Source organism: Taudactylus pleione, unplaced genomic scaffold, assembly GCF_031769625.1.
Source record: "Taudactylus pleione unplaced genomic scaffold, aTauple2 ptg000562l, whole genome shotgun sequence".
Classification (NCBI taxonomy): domain Eukaryota; kingdom Metazoa; phylum Chordata; class Amphibia; order Anura; family Myobatrachidae; genus Taudactylus; species Taudactylus pleione.
In genome coordinates this window covers 1,665,646-1,686,997 of record NW_028284964.1, presented here as the reverse complement: position 1 = coordinate 1,686,997, position 21,352 = coordinate 1,665,646, and the positions used below count along the sequence as shown (strand labels likewise).

General features: G+C 45.6%; 1 protein-coding gene across 1 annotated transcript in view; it reads right to left on the bottom strand.

The window, feature by feature from the left end:
• Positions 1-21,352, bottom strand: part of DCC (DCC netrin 1 receptor) — an 845,884-nt gene that overhangs the window by 430,099 nt on the left and 394,433 nt on the right. The window contains exon 3 of the mRNA XM_088453001.1: positions 16,463-16,747. Coding sequence (XP_088309127.1) covers positions 16,463-16,747 — 285 coding nt within the window. The remainder of the gene's footprint in view (positions 1-16,462; positions 16,748-21,352) is intronic.

Genomic DNA, 21,352 nt, shown 5'->3' with positions numbered 1-21,352 from the left:
AGCAAAAAGATGCCGTCAATTCATCAATTTTTTATCAGAATCAGAACTCAATAAAACCAATTGCGCATTTCGTTAACGATCTCCGTTCCCCAGTCATGTGTCTGTAGTTCTAGAGCCGGTACAATAATAAATGTCAATAGAATTTTGTAATGTTTCTTTACATGAAAATATATTGTATTGGTTCAAAAACAACTGACGCCCTATGACCTGAAAGAATATGGTTTGTGCCGGATGGACGCATTTCAGGTATAATGATTAAAAACCCAATTGGAAGCGCAGTTAGAATCAGCGTGCCAGTTCAGCAGCACTTTATACAGAATAATGCAGCCTTTCCAGTCATTTCACTGACCATGGGATTAATGTTAATGTTTAGCCCCATAAATGCTTTTACTGCTATCTACAGCAACACCATGTAATTGCCGCTGATCCAAGCGCTATGCCGGATCTCAAGCCCAGAGTTTAAACATTAGGTCAGAAAACAGCCTTCGCCACAACAGAAAAATAATGGCCTGTAATAACCGTCATACAGAAAATTGACCAGAGGTTTTATGTAAACAAAAAGTGATCCATGCATAGACTGCAGTAAGGGAAATATTACAGTGTGTGGTACATTTACCCTGAAGGAATATAATGGACTCCAGGACTGAGCCACTTATTGCAGGATTATGTTAAAACGGTTGTTATGCAAAACGATCAGAGTTGAGTTTGCTATAGGACAGTGATGGACAGGAAGCTTGCGGTGCATCATCTTATAGCTTCCCCCACACAGCATGTTTGTTTTGTGAATATTTCATAATGGGAAAGACACACTTACTGTATATATCTCCTGTAAGGAGGAGTTTGTATGTTAGTGCTACAAGCACGCTGACATAAGGATACTACATATAAAACCATGTGAAATGAAAATAGAACTTTTGGTTCCAGCATATTGTGAACAGTTGTTCTGTAAATTGCCTTCCTCTCTCTCTCTCTCTCTCTCTCTCTCTCTCTCTCTCTCTCTCTCTCTCTCTCTCTCTCTCTCTCTCTCTCTCTCTCTCTCTCTCTCCCTCTCCCCCTCTCCCTCTCTCTCCCTCTCTCCCTCTCACTTTCTCCCTCTCTCTCCCTCTCTCCCTCTCCCTCTCACTTTCTCCCTCTCTCTCCCTCTCCCTCGCTCTCTCTCTCCCTCTCTCCCTCTCCCTCTCTCTCCCTCTCTCCCTCTCACTTTCTCCCTCTCTCTCCCTCTCCCTCGCTCTCTCTCTCACTCTCTCCCTCTCTCTCTCGCTCTCTCTCTCTCTCTACCGCTCCCTCCCTGCCCCCTCTTTCTTTATACCCTCCTGTCTCTCTCCCCCCACCCACCTCTCTCGCCCTCTCTCTCTCCCCTCCCTCTCTTTTCCATCTACTTCCCTCTTTTTCTATCTCTCTCCCTCCCCCTCTCTCTTTATACCCTCCTGTCTCTCTCCCCCCACCCACCTCTCTCGCCCTCTCTCTCTCCCCTCCCTCTCTTTTCCATCTACTTCCCTCTTATTCTATCTCTCTCCCTCCCCCTCTCTCTTTATACCCTCCTGTCTCTCTCCCCCCACCCACCTCTCTCGCCCTCTCTCTCTCCCCTCCCTCTCTTTTTCCATCTACTTCCCTCTTTTTCTATCTCTCTCCCTCCCCATCTCTCTTTATACCCTCCTGTCTCTCTCTCCCATCTACCTCTCTCCCCCTCCCTCTCTCTCTGGGGTGTATTCATTATGTTAATTATCGGGGTGCGAGTGAACCCCGATAATTAACCTACCAACTCGCCGCGAGCGCCAGATCAATTCATCATCGCGGAGATTGCTGATCCGAAAATAAGCTGTCTCCGCTAAGCGGCTTCACTGCTTCAGCAGTCAAGCTCCAAAAATATTGTATGGGGACAGCGGGAGAGAAAGGTGAGTGGTGAGCAGGAGGTATGTGTGATATCTACTGCTTTACCTTTTTGATGAATGGCCCGGAAACTTAATTTCTACAAATGCAGGTGAAACTGTTCATTTTTACCTGCTTTTGTAGAAATTAAGTGATTATGAATAGACCCCATTGTCCCTATCTCTCCCACTTCCCTATCTCATTCTCTCTCTTCCCCCTCTCCCTCTAACTCTCTCTCTCTCTCTGCACAGCAGTGTATCACGTGATGTCTATTTTTTATTTATTAATATAATATACAATATAAAAATATTGACTGCTGCACATTTTTTTTTGTACAATAGCAAGTAGAATTTCCATTAGAAGAAATAAAATAAATAAGACTAAAATATTTTTTTTCCCGCGCCGTGAGAAAATTCAGCTGACCACAGGCTTTTCACTATTCAATTAGCCACGAGAATTTTAGCCACAGTATTTTTTTTGTAGAATTAAACGTAACTTTTTTCTGACAGTCCCAGGGCAGGTGCAAAGTATACCAAAATCGTTATTTTATGTTAAAAATGTCAGGATGGTTCAGAACCAACTTTGAAAAAGTAAGATATTGGCCACATACTCTACATATGATTCATGTACATACAAAACACACGTAACAGGAGTAGAAAAGTCCCATATATAATATCCATGTAATAGTAATGTGTCCCCAGATACCACACAGGTCTCTAAACCCCACACCACAATACTTCCTAATGCTGGGAACACACTTAAAAGATGTACCCAGCTGTCACGCCAAGCAAGCAGACGATTTGGTTGGCTACTGTATACCCACTTACCAATATGCCACTCAATGTGTCTGGCCAGACATGAGAGCTAAGCGGGCATTTAAATGTCCCCGCCCAGTTGCGATGTCAGCGTCGGCTGATCGCATGTACAAACAGCCAGACATACCGATATATCTGCATGATATATCAGCATCGGTTGTGCTGCAGGGCTGGCCTACAGTAATATGTCTGTGAATGATGTACATACCTGCCGATCAGCTACCGATATATTGTTCCAACGAACAATATATCGGCAAGTGTGTGCACAACTTAACTGTAGCAGACTTTGGGGGTCATTCAGACCTGGTCACAAGCGCTGAGCGCTCGCAACTGGGTCGATGTTCCCTCACTGGGCATGCGCACGTCGGAGCCGGATGGGCGTTCCCTCGCTAGAGGTCTCGCACCAAAGGGGGCAAACTGTCGATGGTGAGTGACAGCTCGCCCCTTTTGGGAGGCAGGCAGGGGGCATGGCCGGCCAAACGGAGGTGTTCCCGAAGGAACGCTTGCCGTTTGGGGGCGGCCTCACTGACATCAGCAATGATGTCAGTGGGGAGCTTCCTGCTCGATCAGAGCAGAAAGCTCCCTGGGGCTTGCGAGTGCCGAGTCCCAACCTTAGGGTCTAGTTGCAAGCCCCGATGGTCGCGATGGTCTTGACCATTGCGACCATCACCCTGGTCGGTCACTAGAGCTGTGGGTGGTAACTCACTTGCATCTAACAACCGCCTCTGAATGAGGTCCATTGTCAGGACAAAATAATGTGATCATTGATTTCACTCCCACGGCTGGCAGTTCCAGTGCGCCACAATCCCCCCCCTCACATCCTCATTGCCGTTTAGCACTCACCTAGGGCAACCATAGAGTTAATAACATATATCATAGAACCTGGGAATACAGGACTGTGGGGTCTATTTACTAAGCAGTGTTAGGAGACAGTGAAAAGTGATAAGAGAGTGATAAGGTGTCAGCCAATCACCTCCCAACTGTCATTTTTCAAACACAACTTGAGAGATGACAGTTGGGAGCTGATTGGCTGGCACTTTATCACTTTCTTATCACTTTTTTTTCAATCTGTCTCCTAACACTGCTTAGTAAATAGACCCCTGTAACTAATATGCCAGACAACAGTTATTATTAGTCCATTGTGTGAATACATTATCAGAAATGTCTACATGTTTTATACAGGACTAATAATGGGGCAATTTTGACTAAATGCTGGGGGAAATCTCCCAGGTTTCCAGTTGCTAAATTAGTTGGGCCAGGGTCGGCTCGAGGCATATTCAACCAGTGTGGTCAAACAGGGGCGCCAACCCATAGAGGGCGCACCCCTCCCAGCCAATCCCGATTTCAGCGGGACAGTCCCATTTAAGGGCACTGTCCTACTGTTGCACCCGCAGGACGAAGTGTCCCACGGATGGTCGGGAGGTTGGGCACCTCCGCCACCGCAGCTGTGTGGCGGTGCCGGCCCTGGAGAAAAGGAATGGATGGCGCGCACATGCGCACGGCATCCATTCACTGCAGAAAGAGAGCTAGAGGCAGCCCAGCTCACTGACGTAGTGCCGGGCTCGCCCCCAGCCTGACATTACTTGGAGGCGTGCCATACGGGCATACCCCCAAATAACATCATTTAGGGGGCGTGGCCTATGGTAAATAGGCCACTTCGCTGCGCGCAGGTAACGGGCGCTAGAGTCCCGTCCTGCACAGGGCGCGGCTCCCCCCAGATCCGGCCCTGAGTTGGGCCACTTCAATTTACTTTGAAAAACGTTTACCCAACCTAAAGGCCCCGGAGCTGATCCTGAGTTGTGAGAAGAGCAAAAAGAAAAAGTAACTTTGCTCCTGGAACAAACTATACTTCAATACAAGGGGTGCAAATACATTTATTATGTTTGCATTCAGGGCAAATACCGGCTGCGATTACATGTAGCCCACAAATACTGGGCAGCTTTGTTTTTACACTGCAATTTAGGGTGAAAAGTCCGTTTCGGCGATACTTTTTCGCGCAGAAAAGCGGCGAAGACGGCGAAAAGTCCAGCAACTGACTTTTCGCTCCAAATTAAATGCGGGCCATAGTGTATGTCAGTAATATGGGTAACACGCAATAAGTTTTGAGCAAGGAAAAACAAACTAGAATAGAAAATAGACATAAATCAGTTTCTCTGAGTAGAAATGTGACAATGCCAGGTGCAGCCTGCAGCTGGAGGAGACCTCAGTGCTGCATGACTACTGAGCGGAAATGTTAGTTGTGATATTGTGGTGCTGCAAACATGAATATTTATTTATGAAGAAACATACAGTAATCCTCAATACTGGCAGTTTTGCAGGAAAACTGCTAAAATATGTTATTCTGCATAGCTGACAAATGTTATTTACAAGTCCATATTGCCTGATGAATTACCATCAAAGCCGATGCGAAATATGGACATAGCTATTATTTATAGTCCAATAAACAGACGCATACATGGCAAGATGTGTATCATAAATTATAATTACATATTTCTGTTTGAATAAACATAGTATATAGTACTATATACTATGTTTAATATAGAATATAATATAATATATATATATATATATATATATATATAGAGAGAGAGAGAGAGAGAGAGAGAGAGAGAGAGAGAGAGAGAGAATATAGTATTCAATTATGTTCGGTCTATGTAAGAATTGAAATGCATTTTATTTTTATTCAATATGTGTTGGAGTCTTACAAACTGATCCTAACTCCTGCGTTGAAGGGGCCAGTAAACAGAACGATATAAACGATGGAACGATATTGTTTATATCGTCCTGAAAATCGACCTGTGTGTATGCACCATATGCATGAAGGCATCGTCCTAACTAGGGGTGTGAGACCTGTGTCGCTGTACAGGACCCTGGGGATGGCACCGTTGCTGCCCCACGGCACCTGCATGCAGGCCCACCAAGAGCCGCGCCATGTAAAAGGGGACGAGGCCTAATTGCGGGAGGTGTGGCCATGCCCCCTTCGGTAAAAAGGCCCCTCAGCCCAGCCATAACCAGTGGGGGGCGCAATCAGCTTGATCGCTCCCCCGACAGGCATAGGAGACTGCTGTGGCTGCAAGCAGTCTCCCAGTGCAGTGTGTGCTGGGCTGCTGTGATGTAAGGGGGGGGGAGCCGTGCCGAACCCGGGTAATTAGTACCCGCTCCCTCCCCCTATCGGCGCCCCTGCCTGCATGTGGCGCTACTGCACAGGGATGCTCAGGGCAGGCACCCTGCAGTCTGCTTCATTATTTGCAGCAAGATTTCTGTGACAGAGTGGGTCTCTCCCACATTCTGAGGAAAGGGTTAACCACACCCTTATGTCAATTAAGACCAGCTAAGGCAGTGATTCCCAACCTCCGTCCTCAAGGCACACTAACAGCTCTGGTTTTAGTGATATCCATGCTTAAGCACAGATGGTTAAATCAAAATTCCTAAGGTACTAATTAAGTCACCTGTGCTCAACTATGGCTACCCTTAAAACCTGGACTGTTAAGCTGGCCACACACTAGACCAACTTACATCCAACCATTCAACTAGTTGATTGGTTGGAATGAAAATCGGGTGCTGCACTGTAGTATTAAGTGCAGCACCTGGCTCCTGACACTGAGCCGGCACTGCAACACAAGCAGTCAGCACCCCCTGCACCTCCCCCCCAAGTAATATTAAGAACGGGACTTCGGGATTAGGGCCGTGAGGCCACGCCCCCTTCCCACGAGACCACGTCCCTTCATCCGTGGCCACGCCCCCTTTTCGGGGTGCGCTACGCCGCCATCCATACGTCCCTCCCAGCACTGGGTGACACCGCGGGGAGGGACGCCACTGATATTAGGGGATGCAGCTCAATAGCATGAATCTACTTCTCACGCACATAGGATGCTTGGGTTGGCACTCTACCAAGACACCTGCAAGATGACGTCGGTCGCTGCAGAGGTGTTGGTGACTGCTTATCAGGACATCCATTACACTATACTTGCTTACTTAATGTGGTTCTCATCCCTTTCCTCTCACCCGCCCCCCTGTTTTTTCCCCTTCCCTCCCCCTCTCTCTTCTGATTAACTTGATTTTTATTAACTTGATTGTTTCCCTCAATATTTCTTCTTCCTCCTATTGATTTGCTTTTTTCTTTCATCATTTATTATACATATATATTTTTTCCCCTCACTGATGCATTTATGGTACTTATTATATTCAGAGGAATATGTGCAGCTAGAAATGTCTGTACATATCCTCTGATGTGTATACCACTATATATACATATATGTATGAAACTATTATCTTAATGTACCCATATATGTTGAAATCAGGGGTATGGAAGTATGGATATGCGCTAGAGATATAGCAGATTATAACAGCATTAGCATAATGTCTAAATATTTTTCTGGAGATTGATATAAAACTATTTCTGATGTACATTCAGATGTCCCTCTAAATTAAATATTGGATGAGTTTTTCTAAAATAATATAAAAAATATGTGTGTGTATATTTTTATTTTTATTATAATTTATGTATCATTATTTTTTATTTTTGTTTATTTGTTTAAATACACTGTCTATTTAAGTATTAGTATTAGATTTAATTATATGTAGGATGATTATAAATATAAATATATGTGATATCTTTAAATAGCTTTCCTTAAACATAACATTTATTCCACAGTGAGAGAGAGATTTATCTTCTCTCTGTGACTAAGTATGTGCTACACCTTAGAACTAATCAACCAATTAACTTTGGGCTTAAAAGAGAGCCAAGGATAAGCACCCTCTATCTTGATAAAGCCCCTGAAGAGGAGCAAAACGCGTCGATAAGGGTCCTATTCAAAGAGCCAATCCTGGTTTTGCTACATTATACCAGACTACTACCAGTTATATGCTTACAAACTCCCTGGCATTTATTGCAGCATTGAGCGTCTGGGATACTGCACCTATTTTTGTTGCTTTAGCCTACTACGGCAATTACATCTGTGCTCACTCTGCCATTAGCGCTACTGAGCGCCTGGATATCTACAGCAAAGGGCTAGAGTGAGCCGACTTCTACACTAGATAACTGGTGCGCCCATGTATCATCGGCACTGTGAAGGCGAGTTTCTCCCGTCCCGTTGCCGGGAAGGAGACAGAGAACGAGACACCATAGACGCCACTCTAACCGGGACTGCGTTTATTTTCCTAATACAAATCCAACTGTGGCGAGAGCCGGATACTAAGCGCATATTGACCAGCTAGTTATTACTTGGCGGAGTATGGTGAGCAACATTTTTATACCACTTTGTTCTTATTACTAAGACGCTTACCGAGACTATATATAAACTGGTTAACCTGTATATGGATATAAAGGAGCTAAACCCAGGTGGATACAGAGAGAACAATAGTAACTTGCTGTGAATAAACTGTATCATAGTATTGGCAACTGCAGAGATACATTTTATCGTAATTACAATTGTTTGATATTGTAACACGTTTTCTTGTAATATGCATTCTTGTGGAGGAATGGAATTTTAAATAAATGTTATTTATTGAGAAAGCCTTTTGAAGTTCTTCTGCTCAATCAAACATATTATACAGCTTTTTCCAACATTAGTTATGTTAACACTAGCGCAGTTCCATTTGTGTTTTGATAAATAAGAATGTTAACCAAATGCTATACATATATCCACCATTTAGTAAACGAGTAAATGATGTCTGTAAAAATAAATATCATCATGTAAAATGCAATGAAATTGATGGAAAGGTCTTCTATGTTCTTCAAAGTGGACCTCTGAGGGCGTCCCTGGACATACAGATGTGTCCTCCATTACTGCACGCCATATGGCGCGTGTGTGCCTGATACGCTCCAAATGGAATAGTATACCATATTTTTCTTCAAATTTTGAATGTTAGTCGCGTTACAGATGCAGCAAAACATAGCTCGCAGTGTACCAGACACACATGGCTCCGACCTTATCCGCACAGGAATTGGTCTTACACACGTACAAAGTCACAGATGAAACACAACAGGACTCTGCGTGAGGTAAAGCCGCGGCCGCTGCCTCGGAGCCCTTTTTACACAGGTTCAAACTCACTCGCACACAGATGTACAATTGCCGCACACCAAATTGATCAGTGTAATCCAGCAATGTCGTTTTTGTCACTCCCTATCGTTTTATAACTTCATATAACAAGCACATTGAGAAAGTCGCTCAACACAGCCAAGTTGCCCAGGACCTGGCGCGCTGAGAGGGGCTATTTAGCACGACTGAAGCAACAGTAAGAAAGGACACAGCTGTAGGCAGCAGTGTCACAAGGGGTGGGGGTTTGCGGACCGCACCCAGGTGTCACCCGCTGAGGAGTGACACCAAAGAGCCGCCTCCTCTTCAGTGATGGGAGCCGGGTTACGCACTACAAGCCTGCCCACCCCTACTGGCACCAGTTGTCACAAGAGGTAGGGATGCCACTTTCTGTAGGTGCAACCAGGACACAGATGGGCTTGACAGGGAGAAAGGAACTAAGGGCCTGATTCAGCTAGGAACGCAAGTGTGCGCACGCACTCGGCCGCTGCGAATATATGCTAATTAATGCATACGCACGGCAACCGAAGCATAAGATGCAGACGCCCAGCACTACACGATGCCGCCCACTTCCCTTTACTCAAATCCCGAGTAGTCTGCAAGATAGCGTAAACATCGGTAACATCGAGAACCATCGGAACCATACGCACAAAAGAGGTTGACCTGATCTCGCGCAGGATTTTGGCCCCTTCCTGCGTGCATCGAGTCGTCGCTGCACCCCCTTAATTATGCACGCCCCTATAACGGCGTCCCAAATCACAGGCATGCTTGCATTTGCCCGACCACCTCCCGTCACCACCCACAAACGGCACTTACTGTCAATCAGTATCGAAAGGGTCTGCGGACACACTGCGTGTAGCCTGTGTACCCTAACACCGATCGTGCTGGCTAGTTCGCGCACGCGCGGTGTGATCCATACACATGCGCAGTGCGAAAACTTTACCCCTAGATATCTACTGTATTGCAGACCAGCCGTATTCATGTTCTTACAGGGAAACCTGTAATATGTAAATTCAGGGTAAAGGCAGAAGACAAACCATTTAGATGCTGCGGCCATTCTGTAAATATTAATGACCTCCTCTTTTCAAATAGTCAATGACACCTAATGTTAACCACATGTTTACAGCTAATTACAGTACATGTTTGCTTACATCTGCTTATTAACATTAAATCATGTTGCGTATATTTAGGTTTAGGAGGAACAAAAACGTAAAAACATGTGAGTGACAATTTAGTAGAGATACAAAGCCTGACCTTGGTATGGTGCAGTCTTTAGTACGTGGCATGATGGGAGATGCGAGTCCATTTACTAAAATTGGTGTCAGACAGGTCAAGTGCATCAGCAGTAATTTGTGTAGAAGGAAACTGGTTAAAACTACTCTTAAGAGTGCAGGGAGATTGGATGTGGCTGACAAACACTTGAGACCTGTTTGAGGATAAGCGAGCATCTCCTTGCTAACATCCAGGAGGGGTCCTGAAAAGTGATAAGCTCTATTATGGCAGGGAATTGCAATGGTCAAAAACTATTGATAGAATTGCCAGTGTTTGATGTTTTATTGATGGACGGAATTTTCTTTGTGTACTTGTAAGACAGCGATCACCCTTGACAGCTAACTAGCTCTCGGTTGACCTGTTTCCCTTGTGTGCGGAATCCATGCAGCTGATTTGATGCCATGAAGTTGGTGTATATTCCATAGCACAGCGTGGAATTGCAGCTACAGTTACAGAACGTAAAAAGATAGAAGAACAACACAGTGATAGTGAGTACCGTGATTGTACATAAAGTAGAGCAAGGTAGAGAACCAGAGGGAGTGCACTGCACATCAAGGCTCTATAGATTGTAAGCTCTATAGGTTGTAATCTGGCGAGCAGGGCCCTCTTACCTCTCTGTCTCTCTGTTATTACCCAGCCTTGTTTAACTACCGTTTGTCCCAATTGTGAAGGGCAACGTAATATGCTGGCGCCAGAGCCATAACTAGACTTTTTGGTGACCTGCGACAGAGTGAGCATTGGCGCCCGACCCCCCCCCCATTTTTATATAGGCACATAAGATAGTGCACCTGAAAAAAGGGCCACGGCCTTATGGGGAAGGGCCAGGGAAGAGATAGGGGAGACCAGGAGATGCTGGGGATAAAAGAAGAGGAAGCTACAAGTGAGAATGATAATAAACAGGAAAATTGACAGGCCCAAACAGCGCCCCCTGCCCTGCGGTGCCCTGTGCCATGGCACAGGTCGCACCACCCTAGTTACGGCCACTATATAAGTAACTGTTAATAAATAAATACAAATTGAGAAGATGATTTAATGCTGGTTATGATTGAAAGGTGTCAGAACACACAGCACATTGCAGATTGCTGCATTTGGGGTTGCACAGCCACTAGAGATGAGCTATTCAGATTCATTGCAATCCGACCACACCCGAACCGGGAGCCGAGGATATCCGAGCCGCAGCTCGTGTCTCCCTTTTGCTTGGGCACCAATTTCAAAAGTCCCATTGAAATTAATGGGATGACCACTGATTGACTGAGTGAGCCAATCAGCACTTCCCCTTAGACTTCAATGGGGAAGACGGACGCAAGATGGCAGCCCCCACCGCCACCCGCAGTGCTGACACCACCGGCACCCCCACAGTACTGACACAGCAGGCACTCCAGCAGTGACTTCTCAATGAGGACACCGCCATTACACCTGCACTGCCGGCACCACCAGCACTCCCACGCTGAGGACACTGACGGCACTCCTGCACTGCCGGCACCCCCACGCTGAGAACACTACAGGCACTCCTGCACTGATGATACCACCACCACCTCCGCACTGCTGACACCACTGTCACCCCAGCATGGAGGACACCGCCGGCACCCACACACTGCCAACACCGCCAGCACCCCAGCAAGGAGAACACCGCTGGCATCCCGGCATTGCCAACACCTCTGTGCAGCCGACACCGTCGGCACCCCTGCACCGCCGACACCTTCAGCGCTCCTTTGGGAAGAGATGGGACCACAATGCACTATGGGAAGAAGGCAAGCCGGCAGAGACAGTGCGATGCTCTGGGCAATGTTCTGCTGGGAAAACTTGGTTCCTGGCATTTATGCGGCTGTTACTTTGACATCTACCTAAACATTCTTGCAGACCGAGTACACACCTTCCTGGCAAAGGTATTCACTGATGGCATTGGTCTCTTTCAGCAGGATTATGCGCCACACTGCAAAAAATGTTCAGGAATGGTTTGAGGAACATGACAAAGAGTTCAAGGTGTTAACTTGGTCTCCAAATTCCCCAGATCTCAATCCGATCGCGCATTGGTGGGATGTGCTGAATAACAAGTCCAAGCCATGGAGGCCCCACCTCGCAACTTACAGAACTTAAAGGATCTGCTGCTAAGGTCTTGGTGCCAGATACCACAGGACATCTTCAGAGGTCTAGTGGAGTCCATGCCTTGATGGGTCTGAGTAGTTTTGGTAGCATGAGGGGGACCTACACAATATTAAGCTGGTGGTGTTACGGCTGATCGGTGTATATGTATTGTTGCAAGAGCAAGTTAGGGTTTCCTACTCCTGGGGTAGCACCTTACATGCTGAGCCAATTAGTAGCACACCAGACCATGGCCTTGGCAGAAGCAACCACAGCTAGTTTTACTATTTAAGTAGAACCTAGTACCAGCTAGGGTTTACCTGTAATTCCAGATCTCGGATCTAAAAACCGGTGGCTTAGCCAAAACCATAACATTGAGGTTGGTTTTGCCAATACCAAAATACGGGGGACCGGGGACATCTCTAGTTTTGAGAGCACAAAATAAACAAAACATGAAAATAAATCCAAGCCTGTCCGTCCCTTCTAAAATTCAATTCCCTTTCTTAATTGGAAGGACCTATTGTCCAAGTCACAAAACAGCATTTAGCACAGCACTTACAATCATAAGCAATGGTCTCTTTCTGCAGGCCCCAACCAGCTCCACAGGCAATGAGAGACAGACTAGAGAAACTGACCCACCTTTTATTTTTATCTTCCCTCTACAACTTCCCCGGTGTTTTTGTCACGATATATATATATATATATATATAGATAGATAGATATAGGTATATATATATATATATACGCACACTGTATATATATATATATACACGCGCGCACGCATTCAGTGGGTAAGGATTTCACTAAGTAATTAGCCCCCCCCCAGGGTTGTTTAGTTGACACTGCGCTGTGAGAAATACACTTGCCGCACACAGGGGCGTCTTTAGAGAGGAGGAGGCCCGTGTGCATCACCCGACCCGGGTCCCCTCCTCTTACTCCGGTGGCCAGCAGCCGACTGACGCGGCTGGCCGGCCACCACAGAATCAATAGACTCTGGGCACTAAAGTGTGCCCAGGGTCTATTGAGCATGTGCAGATCACCGGGGAAATGGTGCGGCCGCCATTTTCCCGGTGATCTCACAGCGCATGCACAAACGCCATTTTCCAGTGTTTCACAGTGCTGGGAGACCCGACGCAGGACTTCGGAGAGGGGAGTATTATAAAGTGTGGCTGCAGGGTGTGCGGTGCGGGCCCCCTCTGGACCCGGGGGCCCGTGTGTACTGCACACCCTGCACCCACTATAGATATGCCCCTGGTCGCACAGTTTATCAGATATCATTCACACCTCCAAAAAAAATATCAGCGACACTCTCAGTCCTGTTGTTTTATTTATTACTTGTCTCAGGTAAAAACTCTAAAATATGTTCCTCTTTTGCAGTGTTCTTTATCTTTCATCCCATAAATAAAATATATTCATAGCTTCAATTGCGACACTGTTGAAAGAAACTTGTGTCGCTCTGTGCCCCATATATCATGTCAGTGCCGCAAGATCTCGCATCTCGCATCAGGTATTTGCTGTGGATAAAAGCTGGTTCAACTGGGAGAATTGCCAGACCAGTAACACTATACTGAGCAAGATTTCTTTTATTTGAAAATGCAGCCGTTTCCAGCGCGGGTGATAGCGATAAATCTCTGCTGTTTTACACAAAACAAATAATTTGCAAAGAGAGACACCCACTTTGAAATCTCATAATTACTCTTTAGAATGAACTGCTGGCTGGGTGGAACATGCTGGGAGACTGTCAGGATGAATAAAGTTTAAAGCCGCACTGCGCTTAGGGAGCCATTTCAGCGATTGTCGGTGGCACGTCTAAAAATGACAGAGTGTTATTGGAAGTTAACTATGTTATTCATTTTCATGTAATTTCCCTGGTGTAACGATATTTACGTTGTTTATATCATTTTTATGCTTTTGTTTAATGGATGCCGCGTTCATTGGGAGCTGCGAGATATTAGTCTACCGACGATTATTAACATCACGCTATTGTCAAGTCTTTAGTATTTGCTAAATTGTTGCAGTTGCATAAAATGGTTTTAATAGGAATCTTTATTATGGTGCCTGGCAACGTGTCTCTAGTAAAGTTTTTGCTGACAGTTTATTGGTTTAAATTTATTGCTCAGATCAATGATGTTTAAAATGGTTTAGCGGCAGCTGAAGGACGTGTGTTTTTCAAGACACGAAAAGTTGTTCTGATCAGCTGCGGAGCCATGCTCCAGATACGCACCCTGCAGAGCCACCTCCAGGCACGCTGCCGCACCCTGCGGAGCCACGCTCCAGGCACGCATCCTGCAGAGCCACGCTCCAGGCACGCACCCTGCAGAGCCATGATCCAGATATGCACCCTGCAGAGCCACCTCCAGGCACGCTGCCGCACCCTGCAGAGCCACATTCCAGGCATGCAACTTGCAGAGCCACGCTCCAGGCACGCAACCTGCAGAGCCGCGCTCTAGGCACATACACTGCACCCTGCAGAGCCACGCTCCAGGCACGCATCCTGCAGAGCCACGCTCCAGGCACGCATCCTGCAGAGCCACGCTCCAGGCACGCATCCTGCAGAGCCACGCTCTAGGCACATACACTGCAGCCTGTAGAGCTGCACAGCGTGTCAAAATTCATTCCTTCTGTATCGGATTAGACCATACATTTCACAAAAATATTTTTGACAAACAGCGCTGCTAGAGATTAGTGAATGTTCAACATTTCTGTTCATGAAATGATTTGTGATTTTTAGGACAAGCAAATTGGATCAAAATACGCTTAAACTTTTCTACAGTATTTATACACTTATGACATTAATATCGGCCACTTAATGCTAAGAATATGGGAATCTAAGTATCAAGCTTAAAATTTGTTACAAAAGGCCTAAATATAAATAATAATAATAATAATAAGGTTCCACAAAGTCAGCACACCAACAATACACAGGGGGAATAACATTACACATTTACAAAATGAAAAAATGAAAACACAATACAGAGTTATACTGTACTATGAATAAACAGCTATGAGTTAAAAGTACGCAACAAATCCTGCAAATAAGGACATTCATCCAAACATGAGCACAGATAAGCAGAATAATAAATGCATTGGGTGCAATCAGCTGAACAAATCAGATAGAACAGAGACAATTCTGCATAATACATGACAAGAGCAAACGAGGAGGACGGAGAGTAGACAGACTATAAGGTACAGTGCCCTGGCCTCGAGAGCTAACATTCTATAGGTAATATAATATTACTTAATTGTCATTCTCCTCCTCCCTTCTCAGCCTAATGTCTGTGGCTCGAATTTGCAATAAGAAGACAGAGGAGCCTATTTATCAATTATTATTTGTGGGATATTCCCTGAAAACACATGCAAATATTAAGTATCCCCCTAATGTACCATAGAGGGACCACAGCAGGTATCTCCGATATCTGCTGAGGTGCCTCCACTTCTGACAGCAGCCACAGCCCCCAATGCAGGCTGTGGAGATGTCATATTTACCAAGCTCCACAATGCAAAGCTTTCCGGTGTTTGTCACCCTCAGCCAACGCCATATGAAGATTGCAAACATTACCGGGAACCTTCCACGGCAGTTGCCGCAGTACATGGGTAGTCAGTAGACCAGTAGCACCGTAGGGGACTCGATAGAGGAGTGACGTAACTGCTGATGCGGTCACTGCACTTTCAATACATTGCAGAGACCCTGCTCCTTTAGGAGCAATGGGCCAGATGTATGAAGCTCTGGGAAGTGATAAAGTGCAGAGTGATAAGCGACCAGCCAATCAGCTCCCAACTGTCATTTTTTAAACACAGCCTGTAACATGACAGTTGGGAGCGGATTGGTTGGTCGTTTATCACTCTGCACTTTATCACTTTCCAGAGCTTCATACATCTGCCCCCATGTGTCCCTTTTAATATATTCGGGTGGTATATAATTTCTTATTGCCGCAGATAAAAAATTACAATTCTCAGGTCTGAAAACTGATAATTGATAAATATGCCCCAGTATGTGAAACATTCTATGTGGTAGGTTCAGTTCTCAACAATGTACTGATACCATGTTCGGCTGCACACGTCATTGTGTATCGTCATGGTAGCCAAACATCGCTAATTTTACTGGGCGCCTCTATGGGTTGCAAGGGAAGATTAGCAATGATAATTGCAACAAAGTGACGCCACCTGGAGGCACCTTGTGACCATTGCAGTGAATTCAATCTACCTTTATGAAAGCAAAAATGTAGCTGCCCTCTGTTATTATGGCTCAGGGCAAAGCCTTATGTGAAGACATCAGTTTTGGATGATTGTAAGAATGAAGGGAAATTATAGCGAATACCAAGATGTCAGCTCTTAATTACAGCAAATGCAAATCACAGCTCCCAGGAAAAAAAAAAAATCACTCACCAGATAATATGCGGATTTCTGCTTCATTTCCTGTTCTGGAGCTGCCAGGATTTCTGGCTAAACACCTGTAAAGTCCTGCATCTGCTGATTGTAGACGACTTATCTGCAGGGCTCCCGAGGGCAGAACCAGCAAGCGCGTGTCACCGGGCATCAGTACCAGGTCCTCTTGGTTCTTCTGCCAGTGTACCACGGGCATGGGTTCGCCAACTATTTCACACTTCAGCAGGGCGGTGTCTCCGACGAATGACGTGACAGACTCTGTCTGGGATAGGAACCTCAACGGACCTAAAACGCAAAATAAAATCCATTACACCCACAAACTGTAAACAGCAAGTCTCCTGAGCAAATACATTTGCCTTAATAGTCCAGTGTAAAACTCAGGGCTTAAATCTAGAAGTGCTTCCTAGATCAGTAGAGTAATATCGCTAAGTATGATTTCATTCAGCCTCCCAACTTTCTTTCTTTTTTTTCCCTTGCAAGCTTTTTAGTTTGTAAGCTATCGTAGGAGCCATTTATATCCTCTAAAAATACACTGTAATTTGGAATAGATTCAGATTGATGGATACACAGGCATGTTTGCAATTATAAACCACTTACAATGTAAAACATTGTGGTTTCCCAATAATTACGTTTGTGCACAGAGACGGCATTCGTAAAAGGCAACGCAGACAATTGATTCCTTGACGAGACATCAGATACCATACAGAGCAATCGTACAGACCGCAAGGGCACAACAGTTTTGCAATGTTAATAGTGTATAAATAAAAATAAAATAAACAGAATTAGCAATTTACTCCTACATAGATAGATAGATAGATAGATAGATAGATAGATAGATAGATAGATAGATAGATACATAGATAGATAGATAGATAGATAAATAGATAGATAGATATGAGATAGACATATAGTTAGATATGAGATAGATAGATAGATAGATAGATAGATAGATCGATATGAGATAGATAGTTCGACATGAGATAGATAGATTGATATGAGATAGATAGATATGAGATAGATAGATAGATAGATAGATAGATACAGTCAGAAATCCACACACACACATTATATATACATACATACATATGCTTTTTTACAGTATTACTCATTTCAGAAATGGGCATTCTACCCCAGAACATTTACTACAATATATAAGTAGAGGCTTAAGCACAGCAGGATGACAAGTTTTGCTATTGTATTTAGGGCCCCCTATTGATGCCAGTAATATTCAGGCAGCAGACCTGTAAACTCAATTCTGAGCCCCCAAATGTTGTCGTATATCCATTCAGCAATGTCATTGGTCCATAGTGAAAAGATGTATCACACAATATGGCTGCCTCCATCACGTAGGACACTTCTATTCACACCCTTTTTCAGTCAGGACCCACATTGTCATTGCGATAATGTTCTGGGATCCCAAAAATGCGATTATATATTGCATAGCTAATAATTCAGCAACCCCAAAAAGAGAAACCAGGCTGAACACCGCCCGTTTACAGGACAGTTATAGCTTAAGCAATCAAATGATTTCTGTCAATATTGAAAAAAAAAATTAAAATCAAGATGTCCCTTTAGTACATTATATAATGAAACCACTATACTATGATTCAAAGCTTGCTGCTATGTTCTACATAGTACAAAATAGGTTACTGCAGTATAAATATTACAAAACTATAACAGTGATAGCAACAGCACCGACATCTATGTATAGAAAATATGTTGTTATACTGGAGAAGTAGAAACAGTGAAGTCCCATTAACTTGTCAATCATTTTCATAAGAGACACACAGTACAGTTTCTTGGTTCACTCCACATCCAGGGAAAATATATTTAAAATCTGAAGAGATTTTCTAAATAGCTGAAGCGGGATCTCTAATTTAATTGATAAAGGGAACATGGCTCTTTTCTATCAAGGCACAACCATTTATGTGTCCTTTTGTTTTTAATTCAAAGGTGAAGCGCACCCACACTAAGGGGAAGACTAAAGGAGCCTTCTAAGAGGTAGGGATGGACATTGATGGTCGATGCTAGCCGACCATCGATGTTTTTATTGCGATGTTAGTGTTTTTACCATTCGATGGAGGCATTCCGATGTTTGATTTGATGGTGTTGTGATGTTTATTTATTTTTATTTGTTTTAATGCTCAGAGCTGCACTGTCCCTGCCTGCAGCTCTCAGCAACAGGCATCTTTCCCTGCCTCTGACCCCACATAGTCCCACCCTCAGTGCCGCCCTGCCCCCAGTGCCAATCCCCTGCCAGCCGTGAAATAGGGCTATTGCGCATGAAGGTTATTTTGCAAATGCGAATATCAAAGTAATAGTTTTTTTCATCGAATACTTTTGATTAGAGATGAGCGGTTCGGATTCTGTGGAATCCGAACCGCTCTGAACATAGGGGATCCGAGTCCACCCGAACCCTGTTCAGGTGTTCCCCGCCTGACTCGGATCCCCGTTCAGGGCCGAACGGCGGCCTCCTGATGTCGGATTCTTGTGAGAGTATCCAACGTCAGGGCTCCTCTAGTGTAGGGCAGACCGCTGTGATAGCGCTCTGCCCTACACAGATACAAACACACAGCCGCCAGCGGCAGCTGTGTGTTTGTAATAGCAGCCAATGAGAGTTAGGCAGACTCTCATTGGCTGCTGCACGGAGGGAGCCGGTTGCAGCTCACTCATGAGCTCCGTCTTCTGGCTCCCTCCGTGCGTAATAGAGCAGAGCGGATGGCGGCAGGAGCGGGGATTCAGGTAAGTTTTTTTTTTTTCTTTTTTTATTTGTGTGTTTTTAAGGGGGCGCTACTGGGGGGCATGCTAATGGGGGCACTGCTACTGGGGGGCATGCTAATGGTGGCACTACTACTGGGGGGCATACTACTGGGCGCATGCTAATGGGGGCACTGCTACTGGGGGGCATGCTAATGGGGGCACTACTACTGGGGGCATTGCTACTGAGGGGCATACTACTGGGGGGCATACTACTGGGGCGCATGCTAATGGGGGCATTGCTGCTGGGGGGCATACTACTGGGGGCACTGCTACTGGGGGGCATGCTACTGGGGGGCATACTACTGGGGGGCATACTAATGGGGGCACTGCTACTGGGGGGCACTACTCCTGGGGGCACTGCTGCTGGGGGGGCATGCTAATGGGGGCACTACTACTGGGTGCATAATACTGGTGGGCAAACTAATGGGGGCGCTGCTACTGGGGGCATACTACTGGAGGCATGCTAATGGGGGCACTGCTAATGGGGGGCATACTACTGGAGGGCACTGCTACTGGGGGGAATACTAATGGGGGCACTACTACTGGGGGCCTGCTACGGGGAGCATACTACTGGGGGGCATACTACTACTGGGGGCACTGCATAGGAGGCCCTACTACTGGGGGCATTGTGTAAGGGGCACTACTACTGTGGGCATTGTATAAGGGGCATTACTACTGTGGGCTTTGTGTATAAGGGTCACTACTGTGGGCATTGTGTAAAAGGGTTACTACTTTGGGCATTGTGTAAAAGGGGCACTACTGTGTGTCGTAACATAAATAAGAGACACTACTTTATGGTGTAATGTGAATCAGGGGTACTATGGGCCTGATTCAGAGCCGGACGCTCTGACACAGCGCTCGCTCTGAATCAGGGCCGGCCCTCTGTTTTTTTTTAGCAGCCTCCTGGCCGCTCGCATAGCTGTGGGTGACCACCGACAGCTATTGCGAGCGGCCATGATGATGGTCGCGATGGTCAAGACCATCGTGACCATCGGGCTTGCAACAAGACCCTTGTGGTAGGGTCTCGTTGCCGCAAGCCCAAGAGTGCTTTCGGCTCTAACAGAGCCGAAGGCACTCCCACTGAAATCACTTGTGATGTCAGTGGGGCCGGCCTCAGACGGTAGGTGTTCCCATGGGAACGCCTCCGTCTGGGCAGCCACGCCCCGGCCCGCCCACCAAAGGGGTGTGCTGTCACTCACCATCGACAGCACGCCCCCATTGGTACGAGACCCGGAGCAATGGTTTGCCTGTCGCTATTCAGGTCTCGCGCATGCGCACGATGGAGCCGGCTCCGTCATGCGCATGCGCACTGGGCCACCATCGACCCGCTTGTGAGTGCATAGCGCTCGCGAGCAGGTCTGAATCAGGCCCTATGTGCGGTGCAATGTGAATAAGATTGTGCACTGTGACTCCTAGGGCCGTAGCTCACTATGTAAACAAGTACTGTGATTCTGCTGGCCATACCCCACTGGGTGGGTGCACTACTTTTCATTTCTGCCACTGCTGTGTGGTAATGTGTCATAGATGTGCTTTATACTGTGGTGTCTGTGTCGTTGTGCCGCTGCTTTGTCACTTGGTAACCAGTCAGCTCACTGCAACCTTTGGCCAATAATGGTGAAAACTATAATTTAAACTGTGAGGTGGTCTAAATTGACTGTAAATGACAGGAAATTAATGTTATTGGGGTTAATAATACTCTAGGAAGAAAAAAAAAAACAATTTATGTGATTTTAGCTTTTTTTTGTTAATTTTTGCAAAAAAATCCAAATCCAAAGCCGGGCGACGAATTAGAACCAAATCCAAATCCGGCAAAAATGGTCTGGCACACATCCCTACTTTTGATGTGATGGTTACTTACCATCGCATCAAAAGTTTTGATGGTGGAAGCCCAGCCTTCATTTGATGGTGGGCTTCCGATGTCCATCCCTACTAAGAGGACAAGCAGAAGTGTTCCCCATAGCAACCAATCAGATATTAGCTATCATTCATCTAGTACATACGGTAGCTATAAAATGATAACTAGAAGCTGATTGGCTGCTAAGGCTACACCTCTACTTGTCCTCTATACAAGGTTTGGTAACTCTCCCACTAAGGGCCGTATTCAAGTAGTTTTGCACCTGCGATACTTTT